We start from the raw sequence: 14884 nt of genomic DNA, 5'->3' as shown, positions 1-14884 counted from the left end.
GCTTTAAGTACAATCTGTGTGATGACCCCCAGTATATGTCCTGACTTGGACTTTTCTTTGAAACTAAACTCCTGTCTCCAACTGCCTTCTCAGCACCTCCACTTGGGTGTCTAACAGACATCCCGAACAGCGTGTCCAAAACCCAATTCCTGATCACCCCCCTGCCCCCCCCCCAACCCTGTTTTTCCTGCAGTCTTCCCCATCTCAGGAAATGGCAACTCCATCCCTCCCTTTCTTCAGGTCAAAAACCTCGAATCACTCTTGAGTCTTGTTTATTTCATGCTACTTGTCAACTGTACCTTCAGAATAGATCCTGAACAGACCAAAACTTGAAATCAGAATATATCCGACACTCACCTCTTCAGTGCTTCAGTCCTGACCCAAGACACCATCATTTGTCATTCTCTCACCCGAGTGTTACAATGGCCTTCTAACTGCTCGCCCTGCTTCTTTCTCTGTTAAGCAGCGCGATCCTGTTAAAATATGTGACATCATGTCATCCCCAAGTCAGAGCTTCCAGTGGCTTCCCATCTTTATAAATGCCTAAATCCTTATAGTGGCTGTAAGACTTGACGCGACCTTTACCCTCTGCCTTCAGCTACCATTTTCCTCCTTCATCTTCATCCCACTGGCTGCCTTGATGTTCTTGCATCAGGTCAAGCAGATGTCTCCTTAGAGCCTTGCTCCTCCCCCTGCCTGGAAGGTTCTTGCCCCATATATCCGCATGGCCTGCTCCCTAGAATGGTGGCTGGTACAAAGTAGCTTTGCAGGGAAGATGTGTTGAATAAGTGGATTCTGATAGGCCTCTGGATATACTCTCCTAGAAACATACTCTTCTACCCAGCTAACTTCTTTTGGTTCTTTCAAAGTCAACTTAAATCTCAGCTTCTCTAGGAATATTCCTGTGATTTAAATGCCCCCTTTCTCTACTGTTTGAGGAAAAGGACTATGTCTTATTTGTCATTTTATCTAGTGCATCACAGGTTTCTTGGCATCTGGTCGACCCTCACTAAATATTTCCCTCAATCTCAAATTGATGTAGTATTTATTTTAATAGGTGGTGCGTGCATGTTGTTTACAAAATACATAAAATGCATGCTAGGGTATATAGGGAAAAGCAAGCTGCTGTTCCCCACGTGTTTTCTGTAGAGGCTGTCGTCACTCTTTGCGTATCTCCCTGCATATATTTTATGCATACACAAGCAGTTAAACGTTTTTTAAACATTAAACAAATTTTTTTGTTTAAGAAAAAATTGAAATTGGTGCACAGATAATTGACACTAAATATAATTTTAAATATAAAATGGACTTAAATATACTTAAATGGTTCACTCTGAGTAACCAGTTTGCTTAAGTAGTAAGATTTCTTATTCTCCTGAGAAACAAGTATTACCCTGAAAGTCCTTTTTAAATCTCCCTAAAACCCATCAGTTCACTTCGTACTTCCCTAGGCTGAAAACAGTGAGTATCAGCAAATCTGCCTTGAATCTCACAAGAACTGGTAGGAACGAGCCGCCTCTCCCCACCTCCACTTCTCCCGCCCTATTCTAGCATCATCTCTTTCCAGGATCATTGCTGTTACTGTTACCGAATTAAGCCCTGTGGACCCTGCTTGGACCATAGCCCTACCAGGGCTGCAAGGAAGGTTCCTTTTCTGTTTGTGTGCAGCCAAAAATAAAAGCAAAGCTGAGATTGAAGCAGTGCAGGCTTTATTCAGTGGCTAGAGAATGGAGAAGTGGGAACTTAGTTCACAAATCAACGTGCTGAGAGGGATTTGATTTTAGAGTAGAGACAAAGAGGGGAGGAGTGAGGCTCATGATGGGGAGGCATATGCATTAGTTTATTGGGGAAGGGGCGTGGCTTTCTGAGGGAGTGGGGTGCCACCCTCTCTTTATCCTCTTTTGGTCCTTGACTTCCGGTCATGGCCGCAGGTAGGTGTGTCGTTTAACATGCTAATGCAGTAAAGTCAGCATAGAATGAGATGGTTGGAGGTCGGATTAGTTGCCATCTTGGTTCCAGCTGGTTCCCCTTTTGTTTTTCTCTTCCTTTAGCTTCCTTTTTTATCTCTTAAAGATTTGTGTTAATTCCTGTTAAAGGTGGGAGCTGATAGGTTTTGAGCAAGGATCTGGTACCTGTTCTGGCCACATTACCTTCTCTCTGGCCACCCAGCTTCCACCAGTGTCCCTCTTTGGTCTGTTCTCAGCAGAGCAGCTGGAGTGATCCTGTTTACCTGTGAGTCATTTCTCTGCTTAATCCATTGTTGGTTTCCTGTCCTTAGCATGACCAAGTCCTTAGCATGACCGTTAAGGTCCTGCATGGTCACTGTGTTCCAGCCTTGTGGGCCCCATTGCTGTTCATTGAATATGCTGGGTTCCCTCTGTTACAGGGCTCTTTCCAGATGCTGAAACAGCAATACCATAGAAACGAATATCTTCCACAAGACTCTTAGGCAAGCAAAGCTTTTTTTCTTAAAAGAGAGAGCTTGTGCACAAGGGAGAAAGCAAGAAAAAAAAATACCAGCTCCCTGAGTAGAAGGGACAAGTTGCTTTTATAACAAAACGGAGGGTTCATCTCATGATCACTGATAATTTCCAGAAATTGTCCAACTTCTTTCATCAGCAGCAGATGGCTCCACGGTGGCTGTCGGGAACAGGGAGCACGTCTGTGAGGGGAAAGGAGTGCAGGAGAATTTTCTGCAAGAAAGCGCCAGACAGGTGCGGTTAAAATTTATAGTTGAGCTTCTTGTCTTGTGGCAACTAGGTACACTCTTTAGTATAACAGAGATAAACTTAATCTTTTATTCCTGCCAGTCTGGTTTTTGTCTCTGGGACTCTGGCCTCCAGGGCCTTTGTTCTTTAGCTTCCAAGGCCTGTTTTGCCCAAGGCCATACCCTGGTCCTTTTCCAAAATGGATGTGCTCGTGTCTTTGTGTCTCACCTCCTGCGTAGGCGCCTTTGCTCTCTGTTCCCTCTGTCTAGAGTGTTGGTCCGCAGGTAGCTGCACAGCACATGTCCCATCTCTTAGGTCTGTGGTTAAACGCCCCCTCCTTAGAGAGAAGTGGGACGACTGTATATAAAATACACTCCCGTTGTTCTCCTTTGTGCTGCTTTATGTTTCTATGTAGACCGTGCTTATTTGTTCACATGCTTATTGTCCGTCTCTCCCGTGTAAGCTCCAAGAGAACAGGTAGTTATTCACATGCTTTTTCGCTGGCTGCTGAATCCTTGTACCGGGACACAGTAGGCGTCAATCAGTATTTGTTGGTGGCTCAAAGGAGCCTGGGGCTCGTGGGTTCAGCACGCACCCCCCTTGCACCAGACTGGGTGGGGTCTGGCAATCATTAGAATGGCCGTGCCCTGTTCCTTTGTCTCCTTGCATCTCTGTACACCCCAGAAACAGCATCGTGAGACCGAGGGGCCCAGGAAAATGGCCCTGGGCGGCCAGGCTCAGGTGATGCCGCTTCAGCTAAGGTCCGTGTATCTGGCTGTCTGGACGTGGCTTCTCAAGCTTCGCGAGTCCTGGACTAAACTCACTACCAGCTCCCGACTCCAGGCTCATTCCTCCTACTTTCGGATGTGCCGCTACCTCTTTCCTTTAGGAAAGGAAAATCAGGCTTTCCTGGCGCCCTTCTCTGCTCTCTAGTCAGTTACCGTGTTCCATCCACTCTGCCTCCGTAAGGTCTTTCCCGATTGATCCCTCTGTCTGACTCTCGGGGCTCCTCTGCAGGGGGTCGTCACTTGTTTTCTAGGCTACTAGCATTGTCTCCCCGCTGATTCCCTTGCCTCTAGTTTCTTTCCCTTCAACCCTGCCAAACTCTAAGCCCAGTCAGAGGGTCTTTGTAAAGCCGAGATCACATCACGGGCCTCTCTTGCTTAAAACAGTTTAATAACTTCCTGTCGCCCCTGCAGGCTTTCTCAGCCTCAGACGTGTGTTCCGCCTGGATGATTTTTGCCCTATCGTACGTACCACCTATGCTATTGCTTACTTAACATTTATTTAAATATAATCATATTTGACTTTTTTCCCCTAGGCAATAATATCCTTGCAGGCATGGGGTGAAAATCAGTTTTTCTAATGTACATTAAAATCACTATTAAATACAATGCGCTGGTCCTTGTACCATCTAAGATCCGTTGTAAATATCATGTTCTCAAACTCTTCCAAAAAACTGAAGAGGAGGGAACACTCCCAAAGACATTCTGTGAAGCCACCATCACCCTGATACCAAAACCAGACAAAGGTACCAGCAAAAAAAGAAAATTACAGGCCAATATCTTTGATGAATATAGATGCAAAAATCCACAACAAAATATTAGCAATCTGAATCCAACAATATAAAAAAAGATCATACACCACAACCAAGTGGGATTCATCCCAGTTTCACAAGGATGGTTCAACATATGCAAATCAATCAACGTGATACATCACATAAACAGAAGACAAGATAAAAACCACAGGATCGTCTCAGTAGATGCAGAGAAAACGTCGTGCATATCGTGGGTGTTGTGCCCTCCATCTCGAGGGGACTTCCAGGACACAGAGGGCCCTTTGTGTGGTCTGGCACTGCTGCCCCCCTAGCCAGATGCTCCAGGAACCGCATCTCCACTTTGAATTGCCATGGAAGCAGGACCACCCAGTGTTACGTCTTCACATTTTTGCTTATGAAGTTCCCTCTGCCTGGAGCGCCCTCCACAGCCTTCCGGCTTCTCTGCTTGATGACTCCTGTCCAGTCTTCTAGACCCAGATTAACTGTCACACCGGTGAACCATCCCTCCTTCCCACTCGGTCCCCAGGTTCTGTTTCATCCCTTTGACCCTTTTCTTCTTTTTGTTCCTTGTCCATTATCTCTTCTCACATTCACAACTAGTGACTGTCCAGTAATGATTTTCAGGTTTCCCATCCCAGATTTGTGCTCTTGGGAGGCTGGGAATAGATTTTGTTTGCCTTAGCCTTGGCGTGTAGACCTTGAAATGTGAATGAATGCAGTTAGCCTGCTGGAGCAGTACATGTGCTGGGGCTGGTTGACATTAGATGAGAACAAGCGTGAGACTTGGCATGTAAACCTGGGAGCTGGGGGTTTACTGGAGGGAGGGAAATGATGCGTTGATTGAAGAGAGGTACCAAAGGCATGATGCCCCTTTGCAGGGTTTCCTAGAGCGGTTCCTGCTGGCCCACTTTATAAACTTACCCGATCGAGATGAGCAGCTTCTGGGTCTCTCTCTTTGTCTCTCCCTATCTATCTATCTATATAAATTTATATATTTTAAACATTTAAATTGAAGTTTTGGGTGAACTTCTATATTTTCAACCCAACCATTAGAGCTCCACTGTCCAATGTGGTAGTCACTAACCACATGTGGTCACTTAAACTTTAATTAATTAAAATTAAATAAATTAAAATTTTAATTAATTTAAAAAGTAGTTAAAATGAAAACTTCATTTCTTCACTTGTATTAGGCACATTTGAAGTGCTCAGTAGCCACATATGGCTAGTGGCTACCCCCTTGGACAGCACAGAATGGAACACCTCCATCATCACAGAAAATTGTATTGGATTGCGCTGCTCTAGAATCTAATCCTTTAACAAATTCCCCCATGTTGACTTTTGTCCCTAAAGTTGAAGCCAGGAAGAAAGTTCTATCTAAATGAGATTTCACTTGGATGGGATTAGTCATCTTGTGTATTGTTAGGTGTAAAAGCAAAGGGCCATTTGTTGAGTAAGGAGAGGTTCTTAGTGGTTACATGTTGAGGAGATGGACAATCTAACCATGGACAGGGTTTGACCCTCTGCCTGGAGAGCTCTGGCCTGAGTGACGGTCCCTGGTCCAAGCCATCCTCCCCCTCACCACAGCCTGTTCAGAAAGCAGCAGGTGGATGAGGTTGAAGCTAAAGAGAGAAGAGAGAGACTTCCCTGGTGGTCCACTGGGTAAGCCTCCACGGTCCCAGTGCAGGGGGCCCGGGTTCGAACCCTGGTCGGGGAACTAGATCCCGTGTGCATGCCGCAACTAAAGATCCCACGTGCTGCAACAAGGATCCCGCATGCTGCAACTAAGACCCGGCGCAGCCTAAATAAATAAGTAAATAAATACTTTTTAAAAATCGAGAGAGAAGAGAGATGGGGATGTGGGTGGAGAGAGGAGATGGAGTCTTAGAGCCTGGGCGGGTCAAGTAGGTAAGATGAGTAGGAACGGGAAGAGGAGGGGCGGCAAGTCCTGCGGTGGGAGAGGGGGTGGCTGGTGGTAATTAGTGAAGGAGCAGGGAGTCTTGAATAAAATGGTGGCTGTTTGGCATGGCGGTTACAGAGAAGGAGAAATGGCTCACGGCATGCTTGGCACCCTGTCTCCTTCCCTTTATCCTGCCTCCTAGCCGGTTTTGTTCGTGGCTTTATTTAAAATGGCAGACTACGTGGAGTGAAAGAGGACTAGCTAGAACAAACAGCATCAGAAATCGTGCACCCCTAAGTACTATGGGTACTCGCCGCTTGACTGTCTTTCATTTTTCATTATTTCACATTTGACTGGACGACAACCCAGATTACACGTGCTTTGGAGACTATGGTGACAGATGATAAATAAAACATTACACTTTAAGCTGTAGATTGAATTGGTTAAGTGCCAGAGCTATTGTGTCTTAGGTCTTTTGTAAATTAGGGGATGTGTTAGAAGAAGCTTCTTTTTGGAAAATAATTTAGAAATGGGTATGATAAGACCCAGGCTTTATTCATGTGAACCACAGACCTTTAAACCTGCAGTTGACCAGGGACCAAACTTCCAACCTTTTCTCCTTTGGATGTGAGAGTGTCTGCCAACAGGTTTTGCCCTTACAACTTCAGAGGCAAAAATTAATGCTGACTGCAAGGTGATTCATAGATTCACAATGTTGAACACTGTGAGAACTTGGCAGTCTTTCGGAGAAGAAAAATAATGTGCTAGTGACTTTAACCATTTCTTTGGATTTTACTAGTCTTCTTTTAGATATTAAATGTGTCTCTGGCAAGACTAATACTACCGTGGTTCTCAAACTTCAGTGAGCGTCAGAAGGACATATTAAAACATTGCTGGGTCCCATCTGCAGAGTTTCTGATTCAGTGTGTCTGGGGTGACCTCTGACATTTTCCTTTCTAACAGGTTCCCAGGTGATGTGGACATTGCTAGTTCATGGACCATGCTTTGACAACCACTGGTCCTATGGGAATTTAAATGCAGCTTCAGTCTGGGTTGGTTGGGAGATTGTGTTGAAAGGGGGCGGTAGTTCATTTGCCTCTTTCAATTAAATTTTATTTTTTTATTTTTTATTTTTTTAATTTTTATTTGAGTATAATGTAGTTGATTTACAATGTTGTGTTAGTTTCAGATGTACAGCAAAGTAAATCAGTTATACATATACATATATCCACTCTTTTTTTAGATTCTTTTCCCATATAAGCCATTACAGAGTATTGAGTAGAGTTCCCTGTGCTATACAGTAGGTCCTTATTAGTTATCTATTTTCTTTCTTTTTTTTTTTTTTTGGCTGTGTTGGGTGTTTGTTGCTGCACTCAAGCTTTCTCTAGTTGTGGCAAGCCGGGGCTACTCTTCGTTGAGGTGTGCGGGCTTCTCATTGTGGTGGCTTCTTTTGTTGGGGAGCACGAGCTCTAGGCACGCGGGCTTCAGTAGTTGCAGCACGTGGGCTCAGTAGTTGTGACTCGTGGGCTCTAGAGCACAGGCTCAGTAGTTGTGGCGCACAGGCTTAGTTGCTCTGAGGCATGTGGGATCTTCCCGGACCAGGGCTCGAACCTGTTGTCCCCTGCATTGGCAGGCAGATTCTTAACCACTGCGCCACCAAGGAAGTCCTAGTTTTCTATTTTATATATAGTAGTGTGTATATGTCAATCCCAATCTCCCAATTTATCCCTCCTCCCCACTCTCACATCCAAAAAAAAAAGTTTTTTTTTTTTTAACTGAAGTATAGTTGATTTACAATACTGTGTTAGTTTCAGATGTACAGCATAGTGAATTGGGTTTTTTTTTTTTTTTTGTAGATTATATTCCATTAAAGGTTATTACAAGATATTGGGTATAATTCCCTGTGCTATACAGTAAATCCTTGCTGTTTATCTATTTTACATATAGTTGTTTGTATCTAGGAAAGGGAAAATCACAATAGGAAAGGCAAATATCTGGTAAGGATTGGAGATCTCTTAAATAAGCCAGTGCGTGGATTAAAAAAAACAATCCAAAAAACAGGTTGTAAAAGCCATCATTTGCCTCTTTCTCAATCAGTGTTTTCCTGCTGTGGGATTTGGGCTGGAGGGAGGAGAAGTCTGCCTTCACTGCGGTGACCTGGCTCTCAGGGCACACCGCCCTCTTCATGTGCCAGGCTAGCCTCTCCAGGTGAAGGCCAAGGTGCGCTGATGGAACAATTTCCCTCCCCCGCTCTCCCCCCGCCCCCCGGCCGTCTCCCCCCAAACCAGGAAACAGCCCACACTTGCCGATTCAGAAGCCGCCATATTTGCAGTATTTGCTCCTGATCCAAATCTCCCCTGCATCCCGTAGACGACCGCAGCCCCGGGGCAGTGGTGGGGTGAGGATGTCACGTGAATGGCCAGAGCCTTCGGGTGGCTGAGCACCGGGAGGGCGGCAGGGGACCCGGCTTTTATTTCTGGGTGGACCTCAAACTCCTGCGGTGATTTTGGGCAAGCCTCCCAAACCCTCGACTTTCCCATTTCCACTCCTTGTGTTTACGAAACACAACTCTCGCCACCCCCCAGCTCCCAATCCATAAAATAACAGAAAAACAAAAACCCAGGTCTGGTGAGTGGCCACCGGGGCATTTATGAGCCGATGTGCACTTCTGAGCACCTGAGGGGAAAGCTGCTGTGTAAACACAATATATTATTAATAACACGTTAAAAAATAGCATCACACCCTCTGCTCATAATAGCTGCTTTCAGCTCTGGGGGAGCTCTGACACACAGGCTTCCAGCAGTGCTGATGGAAGGGTGACTGTGGGCTTTTGAATTTGCAACACATTTAAAAGAAGATGAAGATAGGTTTTTGAAGCATTTTCAGCATATTCATAGGTATATTTGTGAAGGAAATATGACGACAGATCTGTAAAATTCAACGCGAATAAACCAAATCATCCATTTCTTTGGATTTTTTCATTACATTTCAGAGTTGTTTTACAGTGTGGGCTATTCCATAGGCATTTTGGCTCAAGTGTTAGGAGTCCCTTTCCTCTTCCCAAGCCCACTGGTAGGCGGTTGATGCCCCTTTAAACTCTAGGGGGGGAAACTTACAAGTCAGCTAGTGATTACGTAATCAGTTAATGATTACATCCACTCTACAGATGCGTGAAGGGGCAGCTGTTGCGTGCTGCTGTAGATACTGAGATATAAAAATATGGTTCTCGCCCTTAAGGGATTGGTAGGTAGTTTTGATTAAAAATGTATAAGCAAGATATGATGTAAGGAGACCACTGCATACTTGTCTCCTTAACAAAATGCAACAAAATCCCAATCCACCTTTTGTGCATTATCAAGGTATGCCTGCAGTGATCAGGAGAAACAGAGAGTCCTGCAGCACCACTGTTCCCTGTCAGGAAGCAGCTCAGACATTTGTGTCTGTCCCCCTAAGAGGATGATGGAGATGGAGGCTTCTTGGGGATGTGGTGATAAATTGTAGAAGGTCTAGCACCCAAGTGGTGGTTGCGCTATTCACGTCTCAGGGAGAAAGGGCTGATCAAGTAACAGATATACTGCAAGTCTCTGAGGGACCATTAGACCCTTCCTCCCTCAGCACCTGGGGTGAGTGCTCCCTCTGTCCAGAGAGTGATGGATTTTTACCCCACAGTGGAAGCTCCCTAAGGACATGGCCTCCCCTGGGTCTAGTCCTGGGTGAGACATTCTTCAGGGAATTGCCTGGGGAGCTTTTACTTTTTTTTAATTGAAGTAGAGTTGATTTACAATGTTGTGTTAGTTTCAGGTGTACAGCTAAGAGATTCAGATATATATACACACACACACACACACGTACATATGCATGTATATAATATTCTTTTTCAGATTCTTTTCCCTTATAGGTTATTACAAAATATTGAGTATAGTTCCCTGTGCTATATAGTAGGTCCTTGCTGGTTATCTATTTTTATATATAATAGTGTGTGTATGTTAATTCTAAACTCCTAATTTATCCCTCCCCATCCCTTTCCCCTTTGGTAACCGTAAGTTTGTTTTCTATGTCTGTGGGTCTAGTTCTGTTTCTGGGGAGCTTTTAAACAAATACAGATGCCTGGGTTCACCCCCAGAGATTCTGATGAAACTGGCCCAAGGAGCAGTCCTTGGGCCACTGTTCCAAAAAATTCCCCAGGGGAGTGTAAGTTGCTGTCAGGGCTGAGAAGCTAAGTTGGGGGTTGAATTTATCTGAAAGGATGAATCAGAGAGCGTCTCTGCTAGTCACTCAGGAGCTTTTTGAATGGAGGCCTGACTTTTAGGCTCTTTTCCTGAAACGGCACCTCTCACGGTCCCAGTTGCTTGAAGAAATGGTTGCTTCAAGTGCCAGGCACAGCGGGCCCATAGCCGTCTTCCCTGTGGCACAGATGGGCCTCCGGCCAGTTGCTTTGGGAGCTTTGATTTCCCCCAAGCCCTGGGATCCCTGGTCCTGCCCCAGTATCTCGTCAGTTAAAGGGCCCTCCAGTAAGCCACCTCATCCTGCATGACTGTCCTCTCGGCTGTGGCCCCTCTGCCCCCAGCACCCTGCCAGGACTGTGGTGACCAGGCCCGGCACATTGCCTACGTTAGCCTTCTTCGCTCCTGCTGCCGCGTCCCTGCGTGCTTTTGGCCTGCCTTATCTTTTCCCCCCGTGAGTGCGTGTTTTTCCCCTGGCTCCTTATGGGGATGTGTGGCACCCAGGGCAGATTATCCTTTTGGTTTACAGGGCCAGGATTTCCTTTTGCTCAAGCCTGTACCAAGAGCCCCAGCCTGTGTGTTACTTTTCCTACATCTCTATGTTCTTTTGTGTTTCACCCCAGCCCGCAATGATCCTTTCTTTCTGTCTGTGTTTTTGAAAGAATAAAACCTACAACTAACGTGTTAATTAGAAGCCTACTGAGTAGACCACAAGCAGCCTGTTTACATGCTTATTTCTGACCTTTAGGTTTGGGGTTGGCTAAGATTCTACGTAGGCGCCACTTTGGGCCATTCCGTTAGTGCAGAGAAGGGAATCCAAGGTGGGTAATGAAAAATGATTTTATCTGTTAGCCGGGGAAGAGGGCTGAGAAGGCTGCCAAATGATGGTGACCTCATGTTGGGACAGGAATGATCTAGGGCTGACGGCAGTCATTCTTGTATTTGTTTCTCTTTTCTCTCTCTTTTTCTTTTCGTTTGGTATTTTGACCCTTGTATTACTATCATCATTTCCTCAGCCTTACTTTCATTTTCTGTCTGTCTTTCTCCTGTGCGTTGTTGTGTCTGGGTTGCCAGAGACAGCTGATGCATCCCGAGCCCATAGACATCCTCCCAGCTCCCACCCCCAACCCTTGTCTCGGTGTCCTCTGGCTTTACCCTTGGCCTCATCCCTAACTCGCTCCTCCTCCCCCGTGCCGGCTGTCTTGGCTGACCTCATCCTTCCTTCTCTCCTCTCATTTCTTCTAAAAGAATCGCTCCATCCTGCCATGAATACTCTTCTTTTGTCATTACCAAATTATTCCTTCTTTTTATCTTTGGGAAAATCCAAAGGTGTCTATCCTGTCATATCATCAAGAGACATCCAGGGTGGGCTATTCAGTTACTTTGCTTAAGCCAGCATTAATGGGTAACTTTTTTGTGCTCTGTGCAATTACCTCATTTCATCTTCAGGTAGGAAATAGTATTCCCATTTGACAGGTGAGGAAAATGAGGCTAAAAGAAGTTTGGTAGCTTGACCAAGATCAACCAACAGGTTAAATGGTAGAGCTTGGGATGTCTCGTGCCAGAGCCTCCACTCTCTTTTTTTTTTATTTATTTATTTATTTTTTTATTTTTTAATGCTATTCTTGTCTGCTTACATTCTTTTTATTTATGTATATATGTATGTATGTATGGCTGTGTTGGGTCTTCGTTTCTGTGCGAGGGCTTTCTCTAGTTGTGGCAAGCGGGGGCCACTCTTCATAGCGGTGCGGGGTCCACTCTTCATCGCGGTGCGCGGGCCTCTCACTATCGCGGCCTCCCGTTGCCAAGCACAGGCTCCAGACGCGCAGGCTCAGTAATTGTGGCTCATGGGCCGAGTTGCTCCGCGGCATGTGGGATCTTCCCAGACCAGGGCTCGAACCCGCGTCCCCTGCATTGGCAGGCAGATTCTCAACCACTGCGCCACCAGGGAAGCCCATCTACTCTCTTTTTTAAAAATTTATTTTATTGAAGTATAGTTGATTTTCAATGTTGTTAATATCTGCTATACAGCAAAGTGATTCATTTATATATAAAATTTTTCATATTACTTTCCATTAAGGATTATCCCAGGATATTGAATATGGTTCCGTGTGCTATACAGTAGGACCTTGTTGTTTATCCATTCTGTATTATAATAGTTTGCATCTGCGAATCCCACACGCCCAATCCATCCCTCCCCCACCCCCTCCAAAGCCTCCACTCTTTGCTATTAAACTCTGCACCCTCCAGCTGGAGGAGGAGTGAAATATTGTGTTGCCAGGCAAGGGGGAAGGATTTCATGGCCTTGAAGACCCTCCCACACCAGCATTCGTGGGATGCTGTGAGGTCATGTACCATGGTGAGCCCCTTTCCCACGGGACTGATTTTGGCGATACATCTCTGAACTGTATTCTTCTGGAGATGATTCTGTATCAGTTCTGAGACTAGGGGTGGTCATGGTGGGAGTGTGGCGAATTACGGTGGATCCCAGTGCCTCGCGCTGTGTCACTGTCACTGTCATTGTGTAAATCAACAGGGTGGAGTTCTCCCAGTAAAGAGTCCCAATGTTCTGTTTCTTTGCAGAGCCTGTGTCATCTTGGGGGTGATATTCCTTCTGTCATCCGTATGCATAGTGGTCAAAGCCATCCATGACCTCTCGACTAAGCTGCTCCCGGAAGTGGTAAGGTTCTTCTTTTGTCTTAAGAGTCTTTCCTGACGGTACCAGCCTCCTGTGTTACCTCCCACCCCAGATGTACTGGGGGAAGTTGGGCAGGTGGAGAGAAAACATACAATATTTAGGAGTCCAGAAGAACTCACTGTAGAATGTGAATGACTTGGTGGAGAGAAACACTGGGCAAGATAAAAAGGCAGTTGAGCTGGTACTGGGTTCTGTGTCCCTCTTCTTAGATCTTTTGACTACTTTTAAAGTCTTTTATGTTAAGAGAAATGGAGTGATTTTTATATAGCAGAGCAATCCGATCTGTGTTGTTCCCATCTGTTGTTCTGTGTCCATTCAATCACTATTATAATAAGACTTATTTTTTTCCTTTGTACCTCAGTTCAGTATATAAATCTGTTCACATTAGGCTTTCTGACACAACTGACATTCAGATGCAAAAACTGGGGGACACAATTTCATATTAAAGTGTGTCTTTGACTGCCTTGTTTTCTGGGTGAGAGGCACCCAGATTCTTTTTTTTGGCACTCTGATTCTTTTTTTTTCCCCGCCCCTTATGAATGAATGTGATAAGAAATATTTTTACACTCTCCTATCAGGCTATCTTCATGTTAGAAGGCAGCTGATTTACCTACCAGGAGATTAAGATGCTGCCATTACAATGCTTCACTGTACAGACATACCTCAGAGATATGGCGGGTTCGGTGCCAGATCACCGCAGTAAAGCAAATAATGCAATAAAGCAAATCACACAAATTTTTTGGTTTCCCAGTGCACGTAGAAGTTATGTTTACACTGTGCTGTAGTCTATTAAGTACTCAATAGCATTATGTCTAAAAAAAAAAGTACATACCTTGATTAAAAAATACTTTATTGCAAAAAACATGAAGTATCATCTGAGCCTTCAGCAAGTCTTAATCTTTTTGCAATAGTAACAAAGATCACTCACTATAGATCACCATAACAAGCATAACAATCATGAAAAAGTTTGAAATATTGTGAGAATTAACAACGTGACACAGGGACACAAAGTGAGGAAATGCTGTTGGAAAAATGGTGCCGATAGACTTGTTCAACACAGGGTTGCCACAAACTTTCAATTTGTAAAAAAAAAAAAAAAAAATGCAGTGAAATGAGGTGTGCCTGTATGTAAGTTGCATAGTGATTTAATACAAAATTATGGGCTCTTATTTTAGGATGTGATTTGGTTTGAGCTTGGCTATGTGTACTATCTTATAAAAGGCCTAAATTATGAGACCTTTAATTTCACTTTTAGAAAAATACATGTTAATCTTTTGGGGGTAACGTATTGCATTTGTGTGTGCGTGTGTGTGTGTGTGTGTGTATAGGGAAGATGGAAATGAAGCGGGGCATTACACTGCATTTAGTAGAGCTATTAAGGTGACTGCTCTAAGTTGTACTGTGTGCCCACCCCCGCCAACTTGAAACAGACATTAGAGCCATTCCTTTAGTAACTCCCGAGGACGTTAACCATTATTTATCATCGCAGCTGGCAAGGAACATGTTCTCTAGTATCTCCACGACATGGAGGAAAGACGGAGAGCAGGGTAGGAGTGTACCTACCTATGGATTTGGTCTTCTTCCGCAGAGCTAGCTCAAACAATCCCATGTCTTATACTCCGTGTGCTTCCTCTCACATTGTGCTTGTCTCACCTTGATCTTCCTGGTTGCCTGGGATCCTGGACTTTTCCATCCTTTTCCTCCATCAGACTGGCTATCCTGTGTTCCATGCCATCAGAATCTGAAGCTTAGGTAAAATGTAGACATAAAAGTATTAAGTGTGATTGATTAAGATGTCAG

At 44.8% G+C, this 14884-nt stretch overlaps 1 protein-coding gene across 1 annotated transcript in view; it reads left to right on the top strand.

Moving 5' to 3' along the window:
- The window catches only part of TMEM163 (transmembrane protein 163), a 253004-nt gene that overhangs the window by 192657 nt on the left and 45463 nt on the right, over positions 1–14884 (top strand). The window contains exon 5 of the mRNA XM_057550794.1: positions 12970–13066. Coding sequence (XP_057406777.1) covers positions 12970–13066 — 97 coding nt within the window. The remainder of the gene's footprint in view (positions 1–12969; positions 13067–14884) is intronic.

The sequence above is a fragment of the Balaenoptera acutorostrata genome, chromosome 8, assembly GCF_949987535.1.
Source record: "Balaenoptera acutorostrata chromosome 8, mBalAcu1.1, whole genome shotgun sequence".
NCBI lineage: Eukaryota > Metazoa > Chordata > Mammalia > Artiodactyla > Balaenopteridae > Balaenoptera > Balaenoptera acutorostrata.
Note: the sequence above shows the minus strand (reverse complement) of the source record. Positions and strands in the feature narration are given on the sequence as shown.